The sequence below is a fragment of the Rattus norvegicus genome, chromosome 9 (genome assembly GCF_021556685.1).
Source record: "Rattus norvegicus strain SHRSP/BbbUtx chromosome 9, alternate assembly SHRSP_T2T, whole genome shotgun sequence".
Classification (NCBI taxonomy): Eukaryota; Metazoa; Chordata; class Mammalia; order Rodentia; family Muridae; genus Rattus; species Rattus norvegicus.
This window is the reverse complement of record NC_141542.1, coordinates 109,223,098-109,246,514: the sequence shown is the minus strand read 5'-3', so window position 1 is coordinate 109,246,514 and position 23,417 is coordinate 109,223,098. Positions and strand designations below refer to the sequence as shown.

At 42.1% G+C, this 23,417-nt stretch overlaps 1 protein-coding gene across 3 annotated transcripts in view; it reads right to left on the bottom strand.

The window, feature by feature from the left end:
* Positions 1-23,417, bottom strand: part of Farp2 (FERM, ARH/RhoGEF and pleckstrin domain protein 2) — a 108,161-nt gene that overhangs the window by 51,101 nt on the left and 33,643 nt on the right. For all 3 annotated transcript variants that reach the window (XM_087566513.1, XM_087566512.1, NM_001108233.2), the window contains 4 exon segments: positions 9,005-9,109; positions 8,172-8,214; positions 6,082-6,160; positions 1,310-1,407 (listed from right to left, as the gene is read on the bottom strand). In XM_087566513.1, the coding sequence (XP_087422639.1) occupies positions 1,310-1,407; positions 6,082-6,160; positions 8,172-8,214; positions 9,005-9,109 (325 nt within the window).

Sequence of the window (23,417 nt, the reverse complement as noted above, 5' to 3'; positions counted from 1 at the left end):
CCATATATTATGCTGTTCAAAGGTAAACATAAGAAAAGGTATGAGATTTTCCCTCCAACTTCTGAAGACCAAAAATTCTGATGACTGTTTATAGTGAACCCTGAGTAAATGACTTACTGTTTTAATTTAGTCTTTAAACGATTGTTAAACATTTTAAGTGAGTATGTTGCTTGCCTATGATGTACGTATGCACCAGTGTGTGCAAAGCTTAAGGAAGCCAGAAGAGAGCACTGCGCTCCTGGGCCTGGAGCTGCAGATGGTTGTGAGCCACCATGTGAATGCTGGGAGCAGAGCCCAAGGAGGCATGCGCAGCAAGTGCTACCCTGAGTCACCTCTCGAGCCCTGGCTTACTATTTTTAAAAATCATAAATTGTCTCATGGATACTATGACCAGAGTCATTATTTTACTTTAGAAAAACACATGCTAAATCTTTTTTTTCTTCCTTCAGGGCTTTTCAACTTTCCAAAAACTTCCCCATTTTATGAATTTTCAGAAGATTTATTTTTATTTTATGTATATGAATATTTTTGCCTGCACATAGTAAATGGCCTCATCATTGGTCTAGAAGAGATGTGGGCCCTTCCCTCTCCATCCCTGTGGCCGGTAGCTTCTTAAGTCCTATAAGCATGCGCCCCTATCTTGGAATCTCTTGCTATACTTCTCACCATTTATTTCTGAATTAAGTTTAGTTTTTATATCTTCATCATCTTTTGTTTCATAAAAGATACTAAAGGACCGCACTCTCTTCCCTTTCCTGTTAATGTTTAGACAGCAAGGAATACAACTCACTCTCAGGAGGCCCTTTTCTGGGCATGCTGAGAATATGATTTACAGTCTGACGGGTTGGATACATATTGCTGTTAAATTAGATAAAGGTAGACAAGGCATAAAGGCAGAGGTCAGTCTAGGGCACACAGTGAATTCAAGGCCAGGTTGAGTTGCTTAAAAACATAAAACCAACACAACTTCCAAGGGCTAGTTCTGTGGTTCAGTGGTAGAATGTCTGCCTAGCATGTGCAAGGCTCGTGTTCTCTCCCAGCACTGGGGAGGGAAGAGAGAAAGCACAGACAGCAGAGGCAACTCTAAGGAATGAATGTAACCACAGTCTGTGGCCTTGAGGCTACAGGCAGAGCTACTGTACATTACAAACGTCAGCTTTCCACCTAGGCAGAATATATCTAAGGAAATGTCCATTTCTTTAAAGACCAGGTTTGGCAATTAGTCATGAGCACACCAACAACAGCAGCTCTTCAGTGCCTGAGCCCAGGACTGGCCTGTGGGAGCTTCTCTCCATGTGAAGATACTAACACTGCAGAAGGTGGGATATGAGAAGGGCGGAAGTGGTGGCCGTGCAGGTCAGGCGTTCCTCTAGGAGGTCTCTCCTAAGTTGCAAGGCAAACAGGTACCTAGAAAGAGATTCAAAGCAAGAGCAGATTAACTCCAAAAGTTCTTTGGACATAATACAGACATGCCTCTATAGGAGAGCACACAAGCTCTGGGAAGCAGCAGCACTCAACACTGAGCAAAATGCAGGGCCCTCCCGCCAAGAGCAGGCAACATCACAAAAGCCCTTTCACAAAACAAGCAGACACCAAAGGTCAGAACACAGATCTCTTCAGCAGACTGAGCCATGCACGTCAGAGCACACACAGTGCTCAGCACACAGAAGGACTCTGTCTGACAAGAGGATAGAGAAACCAGCCTTCATGGGCACACCACTGACCCACACAGTCACACTCTCCAAGGCAGCACCTTTAACAAAGAGTTCATAAATTCATGTTATAAAACTGCACTCACAGTTTTGGATGAAAGAACAGAAATACACAATTAAGACAGTTTCAAATGTACCTGAGATACTTTTAAGCAGATTGATAATATTTTATCTTGGTTAGGCTCTAAGACACAAGCACTTTAAAATACCACTAGTGAAAATGGAACTATGGAAGGGAATCTAAAGGCATTTATGAGGCCAAGCATGATGACACACACCTTTAGTCCCAGCATCGCAGAGGCAGAGGAGGCAGAGGAGGGGGCAGGGGCAGGGGCAGGGGCAGGGGCAGGGGCAGGGGCAGGGGCAGAGGCAGGGGCAGGGGCAGGGGCAGGGGCAGAGGCAGGTGTAGCTCTGTGAGTTCAAGGCCAGCCTGGTCTCAACAGTGAGTTCCAGGACAGCCAGGGCTATATAATAGTAAGTCCTGCCTCTAAATAAATACATACATACATACATACATACATACATACATACATACATACATACATACATACATAGACTGAGTAGTTCTTCCTCAGTATTGCTCTGGGAGCTACAAAATGTGTATAACACAAACATCTTGTCTTCCCAGAAATTTACACTTTGGTACAAGGTATTATAATTTTACTAGATTTGAGAATGGAGAGATGGCTCAGCAATTAATAGAAGAGAACTTGTTGCTCTTCTAGAAGACCAAGGTTCAATTCCCAGCACCCACATGGTGGCTCACAACTGTAATTTTAGTCCCAGGTGCTCTGATGACTAGTTGGCTACCAGGCACACATATGGTACACAGAAATTCATGTGTATATTACTACATTTAAAAAATTAATTTTAAATTTAAAAAATTACATTGTTCTATTTAAAAAAAATTACTGTTCTTTTTTGAAAAACGAAATGGAGTGCTTCATCAACTTGCATATCACCCTTATGTATACGGCATGCTAACTCTGTCTTCTTCCTATTTTAGTATACTCACAGCTAAAAGGAACACCTACACTCGCTTAGAATTTAAGCTTTTCCACAGCGGTATTCCAGAGTTCACAGGGCATGTCAACAATGATATTTCTTTGCAATATTTCAACAGAAAAAGTGGGAATTCTCCTCAAGAGCACCGAGGTGACTGACAGTGTACACACAGTGAAAAGGCCATGGATGGCTGCAACTGGGAGAAACACCTCTGCTGACAGCTGAGGTGCACCTCTTGATGCTGATTTGTCACACAATCTCCTTAAGGTCTGCTATGCTATGTACACTGAAGGCTGCAAGTGTGGAGAGACTTCTGTGCAGCATCAGTACTTCCCTAGGGAGCGGGTAGGTGAGCAAGGACAAACAACTTTTGTTTTCTATTTTTATAACTTTACTTGAAATTTTCTTCAAATCTTTTGCCACAGATACAGTTTTGAGTACATTCAATGGGAAAAGGTAGAATGAAAGTACGAGGGAGTAACTGACTTCCTAGGACTGCGGTATGGTAGAGTGCTCACCAAGTGCACGCAGCCCTGGTTCTGTCTCTATCCACATATAAGCAGGGTATGGTGGCCAAAGTGTACATTCCTAACAGTCAGGAAGTGGAGGCAGAGGATCAGAAATTCAGGGTCATCCTCAGCTACACAGTGAGTTGAAGGTCAACCTTACCCATAAGGATCTTTTCCAATAACAAAGCAAAAATAAAACAGATTGCCACAAATGTACTTGAATTCTAATTCTCAGACTCAGGATCCTAAATTAGAAAGTATTCTGTTTAATTTGGGAGAATATGATTTAAAAGTGATTCCCTTCAAAAAGAGAATCCATGGTACTTCTTAGGTTTCAGTAAGGTACCAAGGTCTACTTCACATCCGCTCACAGGAGTGTGGCTTTGCCGACTGTAGCTTACAGTCCTCATCAACCTAAGAGGCTGAACTCACCCATCTTAGAACTGACTTTCTACGAGTTTCTGGATGCTCCATGATCTACAAAGTCTCTAAGAGGGGTTGGGTTCACTGTGATCCACTTATGAGCCTGGTCCAGTCAGGACTTAAGTCATTTTGGGGCACTATGACAGTATCCTGGTCGATTTCATCGCATCTCACCTGTGGTTTTGAGCCTATTTTATTCTTATCTTATTTTACTTTTTCAAGACAGGGTTTCTCTCTGCAGACTGGAAGTCCGGGGACGTGCTCTGTACACCAGAGCATTGGTCTTAAACTCGGGGATCTACTGTCTCTGCTAGGATTAAAGGTGTGTACCATATCCTACAAGATTGGAGTCAAATTTAAATTTATTGCTTTATTTCTCATTATAAAATCAATACACATAATTTCTTTTCCTAATCTTTACTATCTAGATGACTGCTGTTAGCACTCTATCAGTAATTTCTGAAGAAAAGCAACCTGTAATTAGAGAAGGAATGGAAATTTCCTCATATCCCTGGCCCTACTCACTCCATCCCCCTATTCATAAGGACTATTGATGCTATACACCTCCCACTTATGTAGGTCTCTGTTGATATCTATATGAACAGAATTTTGACAAATTTTATTCATATGCATAAATCTAAGTCACCCAAAGAATACTGGTTTGAAATTGTTCTAAGCTGGGTGGAGGTGGCGCACACCTTTAATCCCAGCACTTAGAGGCAGAGGCATGTGATCTCTGAGTTCGAGACCAGCCTGGTTTATAGAGCGAGTCCCAGGATAGCCAGGCTACAAAATGACCTTGTCTTGGGAGGGTGGGGGAGTTGAGAGGGTTGTAGTCTTAACACTCCAAGTTTTATTTTCAAGTGAAAAGCATCAGTCCTTCTCTTAGTTCTATTTTATATTTGTTCAGTGTAAGGAACATCAGCTAAGATGCTTCCTATCTGTGTCTCCTAGAATTTATTCATATCCTCACTCATTTACTGACTTGGGAATGTGGCATACAATTGCAAGTAAAAGGTAGAGACAACTTGTGGGAGTTGTTTCTTTTCTTCTGGGTTCTGGGGATTGAAATCAGGTCAGGTTTGGCTGCCTTTACCTACACTGAGACATTCCAACTGTTCTTTTCATTAGTGGTGTGGGGGTAGGTAGGGACGGGGGGGGGGGTGGGGGAGACAGACAGAGGCAGAGACAGACAGAGAGACTGACAGACAGGCAGAAGGAAGGAGGGAGGGAGGGGTTAAATGCACTAGAGATAATCTCAGAGGTACCAAAGTGTTGATGTTGTATTAAGGAATGAAAACATTTTGTATTAATTTGAGTTTTTGAGTTCTCCATTTTTCTTCCGGTATCTTCCATTTGTCTGCACTTGTGATACTGGCTTATCTGTGTCAGTCTGTTGTTAAATTGTTGATGCACACAAAAAAAACACAAGAAAGATACGAGGGATTCCTTACAGAAATCTTTAACAAGTTTGCAGAAAGGAGTCATTTTACCAACCCCAACTCACTCAGACAACCAATATCCATATGTTGTTGCCAACATTTATGGTGAATATTTATTTCATATGATTGCTTCTGCTTATTGGCTGCTTTAAGGAAATAGTTACCACAACACACACACATATATTATTCTGGGTTGGGGGCATGGAAGAGTACATAATTTAAGGAATGAAGCCATTAATTAGCTTAGGTTGTAAAAGCTGACTGCATGCAAAATCCGAGGCAAGGTTCGTTGTTATGATAGTCTCTTAAAGGCAGGTTAAACCTCCGAGTACACCACAGGAAGAGGATGTTAGCTGGTTTTAGTTTGTTTGCTTGTTTGTTTTGTCAATTTGACACAGGCTAGAGTCATTTGGGAAGAGGGAACCTCAGGTGAGGAAATGTCCCCATCAGAATATCTGTGAGCAGGCCTGTGGTGCATTTTCCTTGATTAATGATTAATGTAGGTGGATCATCCCAAAGGGGTTGCAAAACAGGTTGAGCAAGCCACAAGAAGCAAGTCACTAAGCAGTGTTCCCCACTTCATTTCCCGCCTACAGATTTCCTCCTTGAGCCCCTCAGTGATGGAGTATGACCCGAGAGTTGTAATCTGAAATGTATGAACGTTTTCTTCTCCAAGGTGCTTCTGGTCGTGGTGTTTTTCCACAGCAAATAAAATCCTAACTTCAATGAAGATAAGCCTTATGTGATCTCCAGGTGTACATTAACTTGGCTGTAAGGTCTGACAGAAGTTCAATCTTTGTAAATACAAGAAATATCTTCATAAACTTGTGTCACTAAAGTAGCATATAATATTTTCCACAATAAGTAAATAAACAGTAAAGCCACAGTTCCACCATACTCAGTGACACCTAAGTAGAGAGACAGCCTTGTTCCTTCCTAATCACTGATGGCAGAGGACCGACAAGGCCCTGACCAGAGGGAACACTTTACCTTGTGTACTCTTCTTGCAACTGACCAGGGTCAGGTGGGAAAAATTTTACTGCCAGGCGAAGCACTGCATTCTTCGGCTCTGTAAAAACAAAATAAATAATTTCACAGATAAGATTAATCTCCATATTTATTTTCTTTCCATATTATTATCAAGAAACTTCCTACACGCGCATTTATAAGGCCATAACTATCAGTCACATGTATTGGGAATTTCAATACTTTGCTTTAAGCAGAGACTACTTGGGAACATTCTTTAGTAGGTGGGAAATTACACATTAAAGCCTTTAAGTTAATTCCAGGCATGGTGACCTCTGTGAGTTCAAGGCCAGCTTGCTCTACAAATCAAGTTCTAGGATATCTGAAATTATATACTAAGACCCTGCCTCAAAAAAACAAAAACAAAAACAAAAACAAAAAAACCCCCCCAAAAAACAAAAAAAATCCCAAACTGGCAGAGAAGATGTAATGAGTTGGTAGAGTTTGTGTCTAAAATGCACAAGGCACCAGGTTCCATCCCAAGACCACGTAAAAGCCAAATGTGGTGCATATATCTGTAACTCCAGCATGGAGAGGTAGGGGCAGTGTCAGCATCATCCTTGGACACACAGTAAGTCTGAGGCCAGCATGACTACATGAGCTCTCTCCCATTGTAATTTAAGTATAATTAAATTATAGCCAGCTGTGGTGGTTCATGGCCATAATCCTTAGCCCTGGGGAGGCTGAGGCAGTAGGATGGCTGTACACTGGAAGCAACCTAGGATAAATCTGAGATCAGTCTGGGTCACAGAGTAAACCTCTGCCCCTAAAAATAAAAGCAATTTAAACAACAAATTTATGTCAGGAGTGGTGGTGCATTCTAGGACTTAGGAAGCTAAAGCAGGAGGATCATGAGTTGAAAACTAGTCTGAGCTACAGAGAGGGGCTTTGCCTTGAAAACAACTAAATACATCAATAAAATAGATTCCTTTTTGTATTTCAGGACAAATTACATTAAGGTCAGTGCAGATCTGAGGTCTATGCTACTGAGATGTAACCATGCCAATCGTTTTTAGGAGACAAGGAACAGCCTTTTCTTCTCAGCACAACGGTCACTCTCATGTATCCTTCTTTTCCTAATGTGGTTGCTAGAAAAAGGTGTAGTCAATGCTGTGCATGATGGTCCGTACTTGTAATCCCATCAGCTGGGAGGCTGATGCAGGAGGATAGTGAGTGCAAGGGCAGCTTGGATACATGGAATGAACCTGCTCCCTCTTCCTGTAACCAAAACACAACCATGAAAACAAACAATCCTCAAACCACAAAGGCTGTTCTGTTAAGTGCAGATGTGCTTGCCTGAATGTATGTATGTGCCCAACACACCGGCCTGGTGCCCTTGGAAGCCTGACCCTGGAGTTGCGGGCAGCTATAAGCTGCCATATGGATGCTGGGGACCAACCAAGCCTTGGTCCTGCATGCGCCCTTTCTTTAGTCCTCAAAAAAGGTTTCTTAAAGAGGCACTGCAGGGCTGAGGACATGCTCAGTGGTTAAAAGCATGGACTGCTCGTCCAGAGGAGTTCCATTCCCAGCAACCACATGGTGGCTCACAGCTGTCTGCGATTCCAATTTCAGAGGATCCAGCAACATCTCACAGGCATTACATGTAAGCCAAATACCAATGCACATAAAATAAAAAACAACGGCTACACAGAGAGACCCTGTGTCAAACAATAACAAGACACCCAAACAAACAAAAAAGAGGTGTTGCGATGTCTCTTCATAACCTAGAAAGAAACTTCTGTTTTCACCCTCCATATTGACCCACAATTAAGATATCAAGGAATAAGGACTATGACTTTCAAATTTAAGCTAACTTACCTAGGATGCTGATCTATTATGGTTTTAAAAGCAACCATTGACACACACACACACACACACACACACACACACACACACACACACACACAAGCAACCATTAAGTGACTTCGAGTCTACCCACTGCGACCGAGCTACCTATACGAAGCAGTGACAGTGCCTGTGGGCATCTGAATACTGTTCCAGAACAAGGCACCGTAAGTGAGGATGGTTTTAAAGGAGCTAAGTAAGGCACTTACTTCGCACTTGCCGAATGATGGGTTTCATAGGTTCAAGCCAAATCTAAAGAGGGTTTCAACAGAAGAGAATAAACTATTAAATACTTTCTTCACTTAGTAAGTACGCTACAAAACACAAACAGTCAGGAAGTTTACGGCAGGCAACTTTACCCTGCTGCGCTCTTGCACACTGAACATGAGCTGCACAGGAGCTCAGCAGCACCTGAGCAGGACGGTGGGCGGGCAGGCTCTGGGACTCTAGCTTTACTCTGGACAACTCTACGTCCCAAGCAGAGCCGCTGTGGGCAAACAGCGAACAGAAGAGATGTCTGCTGTGGTACCAGAGCAGACAAACTCCAGCAAACTCCCTGTCCTGCTCAGGGGCTGAGGCCCTGGACAGAGCAGAACAAGGGCATGCTTTCTGATCTAAAGGGCTGATACAATTTTTTTGTTTTTAAAAGAGTCACATCTATAAATAATAGAACAACCCATACTTTTTACAGGTTGTTTAATAAGTAAAATGATGCAAAATTAGTCCACTTGGCTCAAATTCGACTTGAACACAATTCAGATTTAGCAGAATATATGAGGAGTTGCCATGGCAACTCAGGTTTCTTGGCACAGGTACTAACTGGTAGAATGAGTTCAGGAAAGATATGCATTTAGGCTTAAAGGAAGGTATGTTCCCCATAGGTAAAATCGAGTACTTTAATAGTATAATGTGCTACTTATCAAACATCTTGTTTAAATCATTATAGTATGACCTAAAAGGCTTTCTGTAATTATGGTGGATGCCATAATTACTCTGCACTACAGTCAGACCCAGTGTCCAAATGCAAATCCAAAGCACATACCCAGTAAGACTGGACGTTCTTGAACTCCAGACCAAAGTAGTCACATTCAATCAGATTCAAATGCTTCCACACTTGCGTCAATAAGACCTGTCCGTCACACTTAGGCTGCAGGGAGACAGGAGAGAAGAAGTTCACTGATTGGGTGGAAAACAACAAAAGTTTATGAAAACTGGCATAAAGTTACATGTTTCACATAAAGTTTTATTAGATTTCTTCCCTCAGTTTTGCCTTTGTGTGTATAAGATTCACAAGCTATCACAAGCAAATAAATAGATCTTGAGCTTAGAAACTGATAAACTAAACAAACAAAAACTGCCTTCTCAGTGTGTTTAGTCAAATTTCTTTGTAATTTCAGACCATAGCAACCATTTTCAGTTTCAGTTAACATTTTACCAAAGAATTTATCAATATAATTTACCAATAAAAAGCAGCATTCCAAAGTCCATTTATATAGGGTTGCAGTGAGAAATTTACTATTTGATAGTACTTTCAATGCTGTGTATCCAGACTGTCCTGGAACTCACTCTGCAGACCAGGCTGGCCTCAGACTCAGAGACTCCCCCTCCTCTTGCCCGTCCCACCCCCCCCCCCAACTCCCCCGTCCCTGTCCCTGCCTCTCCAGTGCTGGGATTGAAGCATGCACCACCACCACTTGCCTGAAAAACTTGATTAGAGAGATCAAATTATAATGATCCAGAATCATACTGAATTAATATAATTTATCTTCTACCTACACATAAGCTGAATGAATAAAAATCAAATAGAGCTTAGTGGTTAATAAATTAGTCCCAGGATAAATTAAAACGGCGAGATTTCATTAATCATGGAGGACCAGAAGAAGTGTCTTTGAGGCACTTCTACCTAGTTCAGGGGAAGCTATATGGTTTTTATTTTATTTTATTCTTTTGAGGTGGAGAGATGTTGTATGAGCTATGGGGCTACATTTGGATGACAGAGGACAGCTTTTTGGAGTTGAATTTTTCCTTTCACATATTCATGGCTTCTGTGGGTTCCAGGGATTGAACGTAGATCATTGGACTCAAGGCTACATTTCTGCCCTACTTGAAAAAAACAAAAAACAAAAAAACTGGGAGTGTGGGGAGCACGTTGCTGCACACCTTTAATCCCAGCACTTGGCAGCCTGTTCTACATAGTGAGTTCCAAGCAAGCCAGGGTTACAAAGTAAGACTGTTGTCTCAAAAACAAAACAACAAAGATTTTTTTTTTTTGGTTCTTTTTTTTTCGGAGCTGGGACTGAACCCAGGGCCTTGCACTTCCTTTTTTTTTTTTTTTTTTTTTTTAGCTTCTTTTTTTTTTTTAAATTTAGAGAATACTTTATTAGTTTTTGTAATCAAACCCACGTAGATAAGACCTTACATATTTAATACAGTGTGTTACCCCTGTACAAATGGAAAAAACTTAAGTTCAACATTTCTAGACCAATATGGCTGTTAATTTCTGTACAGTGCCAACTCAACACAGTAAACGGGGATACTTTTTTCCAAAGTTGACAGCACAGCTAAAGTTTCAAAAAATTCAAATTATATATCTGTATATATATATTTATATTTATATAAAAAGACCAATAATAGCAGTGTGTTATGCATCAACAGCAGCAACAGCTTTTCCAGGTTCTGCAGTCATCTGAACAAAACTGTAGAGACATCCAGCATACTCCATTAAAAAAAAAAAAGTAAAAAAAACAAAACCCGAGAAAACAGCACAGTTCTGTTACTCTTGTGGTACCTGGCACCATTTTTTTTTTTAAATTAGCTTCTCTTTTTTTTTTTTTTTTCCGGAGCTGGGGACCGAACCCAGGGCCTTGCGCTTCCTAGGTAAGCGCTCTACCACTGAGCTAAATCCCCAGCCCCTTAAATTAGCTTCTCAATCATCATCTGGAAAGAAACATTCTGAGCAACATCATTAAAAACAGCTCTGATAAAGCACGGTCACTACTACGTATCATAAAGCAGGTACAAGCTATTTTACATCCACAGAGGTATGATACAGTACTGTCCTACATCTATAATACTAGAGGATACAATTTAAAAGGCATTATTTGAGACTTGATTCTACTTTTCCAGCAGAGGGCCCAAAGGATGGTGTGACACAGCTTTGTAAAGAAACATACTCTAGACAGGATTTCCTTTCACTAGTGGCACAGTTCTAAGGATTCATTCTCTCCATGAATGTCAGCTAAAACCGTTATTAAAAAAATGAAATATCCCTAGAACAAAACCGTATAACCACCGGATTCACATGAAGATGACCTAGTGGAGACAAGCTGGACCTCACCTTACCAACAAGCTATCAAATCTGTTATGTTTAAACAGTGAGACCTCCAAGGAAGGAGATGCCAAGTAGTGCTTCAAAGCTTCGGACCACAATCAAACACAGCATCCTTTTCAACAGAAGCAGAAGCTCATCTGAATATGCTCAAGGATGCTGACATCAACATTTAATCATCTCCTCACTCATCCAGGAAGAAGGGCAGATCAGTTACTACTGTACTTTATTGTGTTCAACCAAATCACCATGTTACAAAAATAGCAAGCTGCCATAATAAAAAATAAGGCTCCTCTATCCAGCACCAGATAGCATCATTTTACTTTCAAGCCTAGAAATTGCACACTTGTATATAAACCAACCGAAGATGAGGATTGAGAGTTCATCTTGGTGGATTTTTCCTTTGATGAATATGAAGTGTCCTTCCTTATCTTTTTTGATGACTTTTAATTGAAAATTGATTTTATTTGATATTAGAATGGCTACTCCAGCTTGCTTCTTCTGACCATTTGCTTGGAAAGTTGTTTTCCAGCCTTTCACTCTGAGGTAGTGTCTGTCTTTGTCTCTGAGGTGTGTTTCCTGTGGCCTTGCGCTTCCTAGGCAAGCGCTCTACCACTGAGCTAAATCCCCAACCCCAACAAAGATCTTTAATATTATAAATTCATATGTATATCCCTCGAGAAACAAATTTGGAAATAACTTTGAAAGTTCATTATGTATCTATCTGTCCTATCAAGTCCACTTTTCCACATGGGCACTCTTATAAACTGCTCAAAGCTAATTACACAAGGAGCCATTTAGTAGAAGATTGACCAACCGAGTAACAGCAGCAAGGTGTGGTGGCTCATGGCCATCATCTTAGCGCCTGGGGAAGCTGAGCCAGGAAACTACTGAGTTTGAGCTAGCCTGGCATACACAGTGAGCTCCCAGCTCAGCCTGGGCTCCAGAAAGCTTAGCTCACTCAACACAAACAAACAACCCAAATAAGTAGTAACACAACCATAATGAAAGAGAACCCGGAACTCTATCTACTATGGAATAAAGTTCAAAGGAAAAATATCAGTTGGAAGATTAAAGGTCTTCACAGTCCATGAAATATGTGATGTCTGCACACCAAATCTTTAAGAAAATTATCATTATTGCATTGGAGAGAAGAAGTAAAGGTAAGGCTTTATCGTTTATTCTTGTGATGCTGGATCAATTGGCATGAACAACCTTTTCTTCATAAAAACATAAAATAGGGGAAGAGGAAAGTCTTTAGTGTTCAAAAGCACAGCATACTCCAGATGTTCTGGGTAACCACCGTAGTTATTCTCTTAGGAGAAAAAAATCACTGAAGAAACAAACTCTTGAAATTTCTAATAAAGAAAGAATAGTGGAAAAAATAAATTGGATACCTTAAAAGAGGACTACAGAATGAACTTGAAAGTCTTTGGGGAGAGGGGCAATAAGGCCTCATTATGCACCCCTATATAATAACTTTGTTATATAGACCAGACAGGCTTCCAACTCAGAGATCTCTCTGCCTGTGCACCGTGAGTGCTAGGATTAAATGCACGTGTCACCACACCTGACTCCATTTTGCTTTCTGGTTTTATATAGCCCTGGCTAGCCTGCAACTTGCTATGTGGACCAAGCTGGCTTTAAAAACAAGAGGCCCAAGTGGTGGCTCACACATTTAATCCCATCACTTGGGAAGTAGAAGCAGGTGGACCTCCGAGTTCGAGGCCAGCCTGGTCCACAGAGTGAGTTCTAGGTTGGAGTGGGAGTGGTGATGGTTTACATAGGCCCTGTCTTGAAAAAAGAAATGAAAACAAAACAAAAAAAATCCAGAGATCCAAATACAATTTTTTATTTAGTCATTGAGAATTTCATATCTATGGGCTGGAGAGATGGCTCAGTAGACAAAAGGCTCTTGCTGCCAAGCCTGACAACCTGAGTTTGGTCCCCAGAATCAGCATGGTGGATGGAGAAAACCTTGTCCTCTGACCTCTACATCTGAGCTGTGGCACAAGTACACACCCTCCCCCAGTAAATGAAGACTTCCCAATTTATCATCCCTCTTTGAGACCATTTCTTTTTACTCCTGTAATCCACTGAGCGCAGTTAGTGCTGACTGTGTGTGTATAGACGGATGAGATCTGGCTGGATGTGAGCTCCTGAGGCCATGTTCTCTCCAGAGGCCAGCAGTTCACTGCCTTCCCCTCACCCATCTGTCCTCTAGCTCTCACACCATTATCAGTTCGCCTTGTTATAGACACATTTATGAATAGCAGAACAAATCTTACAGGTAAGTTACCTGTCATTACTTCTTACCACCTCACAGGGAGAACTCACTGATGTGATGGCCTCTCTGAGAAGGTTTGCCACTGCTGTGACCTGAAAGAACACCCCAAGACCCACCCCCATCTACATTTCTCCAACACCCTGGGTTATTAAATAGGTGGAAGTCAAGGCAGTTATGGGATGCTTGCTACACCAGCAGCCAGACCACTAGGTTAGAGAACCACTCCAGGAAGCCTTCCAGAAGCTGCTCTGTTGCCATCTCCATCTGCTTCACTGGGATGCTCGACCATGTGGGAGCACTCTCTCTTCCAGTTCCCCCATTTCCAGAGCTGATGGAGTTCAAGACTGAGGGTGAGAAGGGAATGGGGAGGCAAGTACACCCAATGTACTGCTTTAGGGGGAATTCCTTTCCCCTTCATTCTGCCAGAGTGCCCCCTCTGACAATCTAAAGCAAAGTCAGCTCACTTCTATGGCCGTCTGCGTCAGTTCTACCTCTCAGACTATTTGGTAAGGCCTAGCTAGCAACATGGACATTACACTGGTGTCTGCCTATGTGATAGTTCTTCCTTCTAGACAGCCAATCTGAAGGCCAGGTACAGGGTCTTCCTTCCTGTGTCTCCAGGCCTAGAATGTGGTAAATACAGTGCAAATGGCGATAGAAATGCACAGCCAAGATCCTGACGGCACCCGTAGTCTGAGATGAGTCTTACTTCAGCCCCTTCCATCTTCTACTGCCTGGCCACTCTCGTGTGCCAAGCAGGGTAGTGTGGCCTGGGCTTGCCAACCGGACCTACATGTTAGGACCCATGTTCCTACACAGGAGCACAGGTGCACACTCAAGATGCACCTAATGCCCAGCATGTCCTATGCCCATGTAACTGTGTGTGTACACACACAGACATGTGCCTTTGGGTGTAGTCTATGCCTATGTAACTATATGTGTGTACACACACAGACATGTGCCTTTGGGTGTAGTCTTTAACTTTAGTACGGTTTTACTAGATAACCGAGTTCTCCAAAGTCTGAGCAACAGAGAAATTTCCTATCTTTTGTGTCACTGACATCAGACTTGAGTCCCACAAATGTCAAAGAGACATTTCCAAAAACGTGTACATTTTCTTCAAAGCATTTGAGGAAGGGTAATATTTCCAAAACCCAAACACATACAAACATATCCTCACATAAAATTTAAATTTATGGATAGTATCCTTAGTAAAATACAGGCAAATATGTCAGTAACAATTAAGAGCATTATAACAATGCAAAGTTCATTCAAAACATGTAAGAAATTTTGTACTGTATTATACCATTACACTTGTGTAGAAGAAAAAGAAATCCTACGACAAGGTGGCAAGATGGCTTATTGAATAAAAGTGTGAAATTGTGTAAGCCTCCACTGTGTAAACTGGATCCTATAGTGAAGGACAGAAGTGACTTCTAAAAGTTCTCCTCTGACTTCCACACACACATGCAGCCCAGGATGGCCGAGAAGAAAAGCTTGATCTCCTGAGCTTCACCTTCACAGTGCTGGGATCACAGGTTCACACCACCACATGCTCCTCACATCTATTCTTGATATAAATTCTTCTGTGCTTGCTTTGTCCATGTGTTTGAGATGTAGCCTGTCTGTGCCATCCTGGCTGTCCTGGAATTTGCTATGTAGATTGGATTGGCCTCAAGCTCACAGAAGTCATCTTGCCGTTCTCTGCCACCTAAGTTCTAGTTGCTAGTTTGGTTTTTGAGACTAAATCTCACTATATATTAAAGACTAACCTCAAATTTGCATTAATCCTCCTGCCTCAACCTCACAAATGCTGGGTTTACAGGTATATGTCACCACGCTTGGCACATTCTTCCTATTCTTTTTTTAAATGGTTTATTTTTATTTTATGTTTATGGTGTTTTGCTTGTATGTGTGTCTGTGTGAGGGTGTTGAATCTCTTGGGACTGGAGATACAGACAGTAACCAACATGTGGGTGCTGGGAATTGAGCCTGAGTCCTCTGGAAGAGCAGCCAGTGCTGAATCATCTCTCAAGCCCCCCTTGATATACCATCTTCACTATTAAGAAGCAGGAGGTTCTCTGACTTTGAGGCCAGCCTGGTCTACAGAGTGGGTTCCACAATAACCCTGTCTCGAAAACCAAACAAAAAAAGGATTTATTATCCTTATTTTGTATACGAGTGTTCTGCCTGCACGTTTGATGCTCACTGCATGAGTATGTGGTGCCTGTTGAGGTCAGAAGAGGGCACAGAACCCCTTGAAGCTGAAGTTAAAGATGGTTGTAAGCAGCCATGTGGGTGCTGTGAACTGACCGTGGGTCCTCAGCAGGAGCGGTGAGTGGAGCCATTGCTCCACCCACCTTGAGACAATTCTCTTTTGCAGTCAGTGCTGCTGGCGATACAAATGCAAGACTGTTGAACACACCGGGCAGGGGCAGGCAGCCATCGCTAATTAAGTCCTCGGCCTGATGTCACTGTGGGGCTTTGCTTTTTTGTTTTTTGTTTTGGTGGAGGGTGGTGAGGCAGGGTCCCAGCTCAGAGCATACATGGCTAGCCTGGACCTCCCTAAGTAGCCTAGGCTAGCCTTAAGTTTGCAGTGAGTGGTCTTTTAGCTGCTGCCACTTGGTACTTGGATGATGCGTGTGAACAATTGACTATAATTTGAGAAGAGACTAGAAGAAATAACTACATTTTTAAAAGCAAAAAAGTGAGCAGCTATCTTGGAACAAGCTGAGTCTGTAATGCCATTCGTTTTATCTGCAGCTTCTCGACTGAGTGTATGACTATTACTGGGGGTAAAGTGTTGAAGTCTCCAACTGCGTCCTGTTCTCAGCTTCCTCCTTCCACACCTCTCAGCTTTGCTGCAGAGGGAGGTGCTCTGATGTATACTTAGTTACGCTTCCGGGTTGACCTGATCCTTCCAGCATTGCAGAATGACTTTCTGGTTTCCTACAGTTTACTTTGTGTAGTAAGAAAGCCTCTTTCCTTTCTCCTACATTTTCATGACATGCCACATTCTGGCCTCTAACCATCTCTGAATTTAAATGATATGTTTCTTGTAGTCAGTGTATAACTGGGCCTTACAAATTCAATTCAATTCCTACAAATATTCTAATGGATCTTTTCATATAAACAGGAAAAAATTCCAAAATTTGTGTCTATTTATTATAAAACATCTCATATTACCCAAACAATCTTGACAATAAACACAAAGTTGGCACACCATATTTCCTGATTTTGAATTGCCGGCATTATAAGCCACACGATCAAAGCAATATACACCAGCATTAATCTATACACAAAACCAGCAAAGGAGAGAGCCCAGAATCAAAACAAGCAATTAAGTCAACTAATTTCTGTCAAGAAGACATAATAGGAAAGAATAAAGACTTTAATAAACGGCACTGGGAAATGGAATAACCACATGCTGAAGAAAGAAACTGGACCCTTATCTAATGTCGCATATAGAAGTCAATTCAAAATTGATCAAAGACTTAACATATCTGCTTAAAACCATAAAACTTTTAGAAAGAAGGACTAATATAGTATACCCAGAGCTCAGCACACACTTTTAAAACTGGTGTATGGTGGCAGAGGCAAGATGATTACTACAAACTCAAAGCTAGCATGGTTTAGAGTGAGGTGCAGCCAGCCAAGGTCTCACAGTGAAACCCAGCCTCACAGCTGCTTCCAACCCACAAAAAACAACAAAAACCTCCTGGAAATAAACACAGAGAGAAGGCTACTTAACACTGGCCTTGATTTTTTTGGCTCTCATTCCAAAAGCAAAAACAGACAAATGGGACTACACCATTTGAAAAGCTTCTGTACAGCAGAGGAAATTATGAACAAATAATGAACAAATAGCATGTTGAGTGTGAGAAAATGATACAAACCAAATGTGACAAGAAGTTGTTCTTCAAAATACATAAGCAACTCGCACAACTCTAGAACAAGAAACCCCAGACCAAACAACAACAACAACAACAACAACAACAACAACAACAACAACAACAAGTAGAGAGGTCCTAAGCAGACAGTTTTCCAAAGAAGATGCAAGGTAGCCTACTGGGGTATGTCTCAGAGGGACAGTGCTTGTCTAGCATGTGCAAGGCCCTAAGTTGGATGCTTTGTACCTGGAAAAGAAAAGAGAAGGGAAAAGAGGAGGGTGGAGATGGAGTAGAAGGAGAGGAGGAGGAAGAGGAGAAGACAACACCACCACTGACAGAGTTTAAACATATACAGAAGGTTAATAAGCTCAGACTTAGAGATATGTAAATAAAAAGTTAATTTATCAGCACTCCCTGCCCTGTTCTATACGACTGGCAAATGTGGAGTCTCAAAGTACACAGTGTTGGCGAACATTGGAAACAAACATGCTCACGGGGTGTTGCTGGGGGCAAACATCAACCAGAAGTGGAAACACTGGGGGTTGTCCTGATGATATTTGAATTCTGATGTTAATTCTGCTTCCTCGAGAGGGGTTTCCCCAGACAAGCAGTCGGTCACATACTCAGGTGACTTCATGTGAACCATTTCTCTATTTACTAGTCAGTAAAGGCTAGAGCTTGTGATTGGGCAGTGGAAGGGAAAGGTGGGACTCTGAGAGTGGGAGTAGGTAGAGAGGAGAGAAGGGAAGGAGAGAGAAAGGAGGAGACAAAAGAGGAGGAGGGAGAGAGGGAGAGGTGGGGGAGGAGGGGGAGGAGGGAGAGGAAGCAAAATAGAGCAGAACCACGTGGCCAGGAGAAACTGCAAGCAGCAGAGTCTCACAGCTGTGGAATGAGTTAGTGTAGTGCCAGTTCTGCCCAATCTAACCATATGGCTTATAACTCTAATAACTGGATTGGGTGGTTTTGTATGGAGTTATTGGGGTTGGCAATTACTGCATGGAGACTTAAGTGTTCTTCGGAAGGGCAGCTGTGTTGGACGCTGTTTTGTTAGGGCAAACATGTGAAGGAACATTTTCCTAAACTGGACACGTGTGAAAGGCTAAGGCAGACTAATGACAGAAAGTTTGGCTGAAGCTGGCACAGGAGAGAGGATGTTCTGTTAAAACAAAGAACCTGAAAGCACACATGATGGATTCTTTGCTAACAACATGTATGTATTGGTCTGCCTTATACTGTGTAGTTGAGCTGCTTTTGTTAGGAATCCATAGAGAGAAACACACCAAAAAATGTCTGGTGGTGTGCTGCAGTTTTTTTGCCGCTTCTGGGGACTTAGGTTGATCGGCAGAGTGATGTCAGCTGAGACAGACACACATGCTAAGGCTAGACCTGTGGAGGACATGTGATGTTTGGAGGGATAAATAGGATTTGATGGACAGTGATAGAGGCTGAGCTTGGCTTGCTTACAGAGCTTGCTGTTCAATGCTTGTGAGTCTCGTATCTTCACTGATCTTTTGCTTCCCGGAGAGAGGCACAGTTGAGAATTTCTGGTGTCCCTCCTGTTGCTGGAGGCCTGGTTGTCTCTGCTAGGTAGTGCTGCCACCACTGATTCGTGTTTTCTATCCAGACTCTACCAAAAAACTGGACTGCTGGTGTATCTGTGAAGTGTTTGCGAGTAGATCAAGCTGCCACTGCTGACCTGTGAACTGAACTGCCGATTTCTAGACAACACAGACAGGAATTGTTCCAAAGAACCTTTCTAAACAGGTCCTCTCCCCCGTGTCCTTTCTTTTCCACTACCTCTGGTGGGGGCTGGGTTACAAGAGAGACTAAAGCATTTAAGAACCATCATTAAAAGTAAGGTCTGGAGAAAATTAAAGTTACATCAACCACTAGTGGGGCCCAGGGTGGGACTGCCCAACATCTTAGAATTACTTTACAAGTGCAAAATCATGCATGAAAACAGCAGAGAGCTGCTTGACAAAATCCGAACATTAAGACCAGGCTTTCTAGGCACAATAAAAGGACTAAGGCTGCTCTTTGCATACTGGAATGGAAGTCAATGTTAAAGGAGAAAAGTAATGAGACTTACTTTGGGCTCAGATTTCAGAGATGGTCATTTGACACTGTTGTTTCTGGGCCTATGTATGACGAGGCAGGACCAAAGTGGCTCACAGGAGACAGGAAATGGCATAGGAACAAGAAATACCCTCCAAAGACATGCCCATACTCACCCAACTTCAAATAATTAGGTTCTATTTCCAAATGACACAAACCAACTATAAACTAATCAATATTAGCCCATTGTGAAAGTAAGCACTTTCATAATCAAATCCTCTTTCTGTATGGTCATTCCCTGGGGTCCAAGCCTCCAACATATGAGCCTTTTTGGGAGATGCCCTGTATCTGAAGCAAACATATGGTAAAGGCAATCAGAAATCAATGGAGTAGACTCTCTCCCTAGTCCTCTGACTCATGGGTCATCTGCTGCTGGTCATGGGTCATCTGCTGCTGGTACCAGCAACCATCCTTCCTGAGAGCTGGTGAACCCCTGATGACAGGGTGTTCCTGAGGTATTGTCTGGCCCCTGTGTTTAACAAGGGAAAGTTCCACTGTATATTCATGAGACATGCTTTGAAGATGGATTTCTAGTTCCTACTGGGTGGTTATTTTAAGTCCTGGTTTTGTTCGTTTGAAGATTAAATGCTACTCTTATCCTGTTGCTGGTTATTTTTTGTCCAATTGACACAAGCTAGAGCCATTTTGGGAGGGTCTTTGAGCAAGCAGTGGGGTATTTTCTTGATTAGTCATTAATAACTAATGTGGGTGGGCTCATTTTATTATGGGCAGTGCCACCCCTGGAAAGGTGGTCCTGAGTTGTATAAAGCAGCAGCCTTGAGCAAGCCAGTAAGTAGTATTCCTCCATTGTCTCTGCTTCAATTTCTGTTTCCAGGTTCCTACTTTGAATTCTTGCTCTGACTTCCTTCACTGGTAGACTATGATGTGGGCATGTAAAAGAAAGAAACTCTTTCTTCCCCAAGTTACTTTTAATCATGGCTTTTTATTACTGCCATAGAAACCCTAACTAAGTCAGCCTGAAATGGTTTTATAGACATTTAATGAAATAACAGAAAATAGGCTCTGTAACATGAGAGGAACGGGCCTCCAACTAAAAATCCAATGTATACCAACTTCACCCAGACAACAGCATGAGCGTCAGAAAGCATCTGCCTGCACACACACCAAGGACACGCACCCTTAAGGAATGACTTGCACAGGACAGGTCCTCAAGCAACTGTCTTTCCAATGAGGGTCTGCTGAGAGGATAAGACAACCCAGGGATGGAGATCCCTTGATTATACTACGATGGATGCACTTAGTCAAAATGGATTTAATAACTTCTTCCTCCTCCTACCTACACATAGGCACAGTAGGTGCTGTAGCTGTGGCTCAGTGCTAGAATGCTTGCCTACTATGTGCAAGGCCCTGGATTAGATCACCAGCATTAGGGAAAAAATAAAACATGAAAAAATTTATCTTTATCATAATGTGCTTTAATTTTTAAAGATTTTTTTTAATTTTATGTGCATAAGTGATTTTTACATTTTTCTTTTATGTCATGTATATGTAAGATCTGTGTGCCTGGTCCCCATGGAAGTTAGAAGAGGGTCACAGATTCCCTGGAACTGGAGTTAAACATGATTGTGACCCAAAATGTGGGCACTAGGATCTATACTCAGGTCTCCCTGCAAGAGCAACAATGGTTCCTAACCACCAAGCTATCTCTCTAGCCTGACATATATTTTAAACGTACAAAACTTTCAGAATATTTTTCAATATTACTTTCCAAATAAGTTTAATAGGCGCATTCCCTTTAACTTTCCAGGAGCCTTTGGCCTGAGTATAGCTTATTAAGTGTCACGATAAGCTCTGTGTTTAGTGTTCTGCACGTCTGTCATATGTCCATCCTGTGTCTGTATGCCATAGCTCACACGTGCCACAGTGCACCCAAACAAGTCAGTGAAAAGTCCGGGGACTCAGCCCTTGCCAGCCCTGGTTTGAGGCAGACTCTCTCTTGCTGTTTTACTGCTGTGGTTTGTACTCCAAGCTCACTGGCCCAGGAGCTGCCAGGGGTCTCTCCTGTCTCTGCCTATGCCTGACGGTAGAGTGTGTGGACTGCGGGTAAGAGCTAGTATGAGGGCTCTAACTCTGGATCTAAGGATCTGAACTTAGGTCATTTTGCTTGTATGGTTAAGGGCGTTTATATCTACTGAGCCATCTCTCCATCCCCCATGTGTCCATTTTTACCCTCTCACATATTCTATATTAAAGTTTACCTTCTTTTTCTAAAAATGAGGAAATTCAGTTTCAGTTAGACAGTAATTGCCCTTCCCCAAAGCAATGACAGGTGAAAAAGACTCTCCATGAGATGAAGGAAAAGGGCCACCCATCCACCAACAGAACAGCCGACATCATCCAGACACTCAGATGAAAAGAAACGAGCTGTCCCAATGGCAAACCACTTGACAATACAGCCACCCAGATCAGAATACAATGTGAGAACTACAGGGTAAAAAGCAAAACATTTTGTCCAGCATTTTGTCATTGGCATTCAAGTGAGTCCCTTTTCCAACCTAGACATAAAGTATATTGTTCAAAATCTACATCTACAAAAGTGCCATTAAAGATTCTGTCTAGATAGAAATGGTCACAAAAGCTCAGCTAACAAAGTACTTCTTTATCCTTTGTCTCCAATCTGTGGGAAAATTTTCTGCAAACAGCTTGATTTTGTCCTCTGGCCTGTTTACCTCACGCACCCATTTACAGTTCAAGCCAAGCTGCTCCTGTAACAAAATCTGATCTGTATTATTAGTTTTATTACTTAATATTTGTTTCTTGTCTCAGATTTACGTCATCCTCAAATTGACCTTTATGTTATACAGCACAGCTAAAATAATCTTGAGATCGTACAGGCAACTGTTGCTTTATTCATTCAAGATTCACTGAAAGGTCACCAGCCTTGGGGCAGCCATCTTTAGTCTCATAGCTTGCAACTTCAAGTCCTACTTAGGTTCTCATGTATCCTTGTGTGATGTGAATGGGTGCTTTTAATTCTGGTGAAGGTATCTGCACCGCCGAGGGAACATGGCAGACTACATGCACTCTACATTCTTAAGACAAAAGAAGCTGACTGAAGACAGAGGTGGTAATGCATACGTATAATCTCAGCACTCAGGAGACGAGGACAGGAGGCCTCTTAAGTTCAGGCCAGTCCAGATTAAATAGGGAGATCCAATTGGACAAAACCAATTAAGCAAACAGACAACAAAGTCAAAGGGATCCATAGACACAAATTACTCTCAATCCTGGTACATGGGCAAACCCAAGTTTGCCTGTCAGTGAACCCAACCAATATTTTAAATGTTTAGATAATAGTTATCTTAAACTATTCTGTTGGGATACACTTTGTAAAGTTGTATTTCTGTCCTTCCTAACCAGCCTAAGACACACTCTGATTGGCTTTAATAAAGATATGATGGCCAATAGCTGGGCAAGAAGTAGAAGGCGGAACTTCGGGGCTGAGAGAGGGTCTCTGGGAGAAGAATCTGAGGCAAGACTTGCCAGAGTGACATTGTCAAGGTTGGACATATTGAGTAAGTGAAAAAGAACTAATGGCCACTGTTAGACATGAATTAGAATTGACAGGTTAATTAAGTAAGTAGAGCTAGCTGGGAGGCAGCCTTGCTATAGTGCCTAAGCTTCTATAACTAAGTCTCATGTGTGTCTTTATGTCTGACAATAGTACTCAAGGAAACAATGTAACTTAAGATTCCAATTAAAACCTGCTAGATATCAGTAAGACAATTATTTCTTGTTGCTTCTCATCCCCAAACCCATGTTCCTCAGCCATACTTTGTGGTGGTGGGGCAGGGCACTGAGGAGAATATGAGAG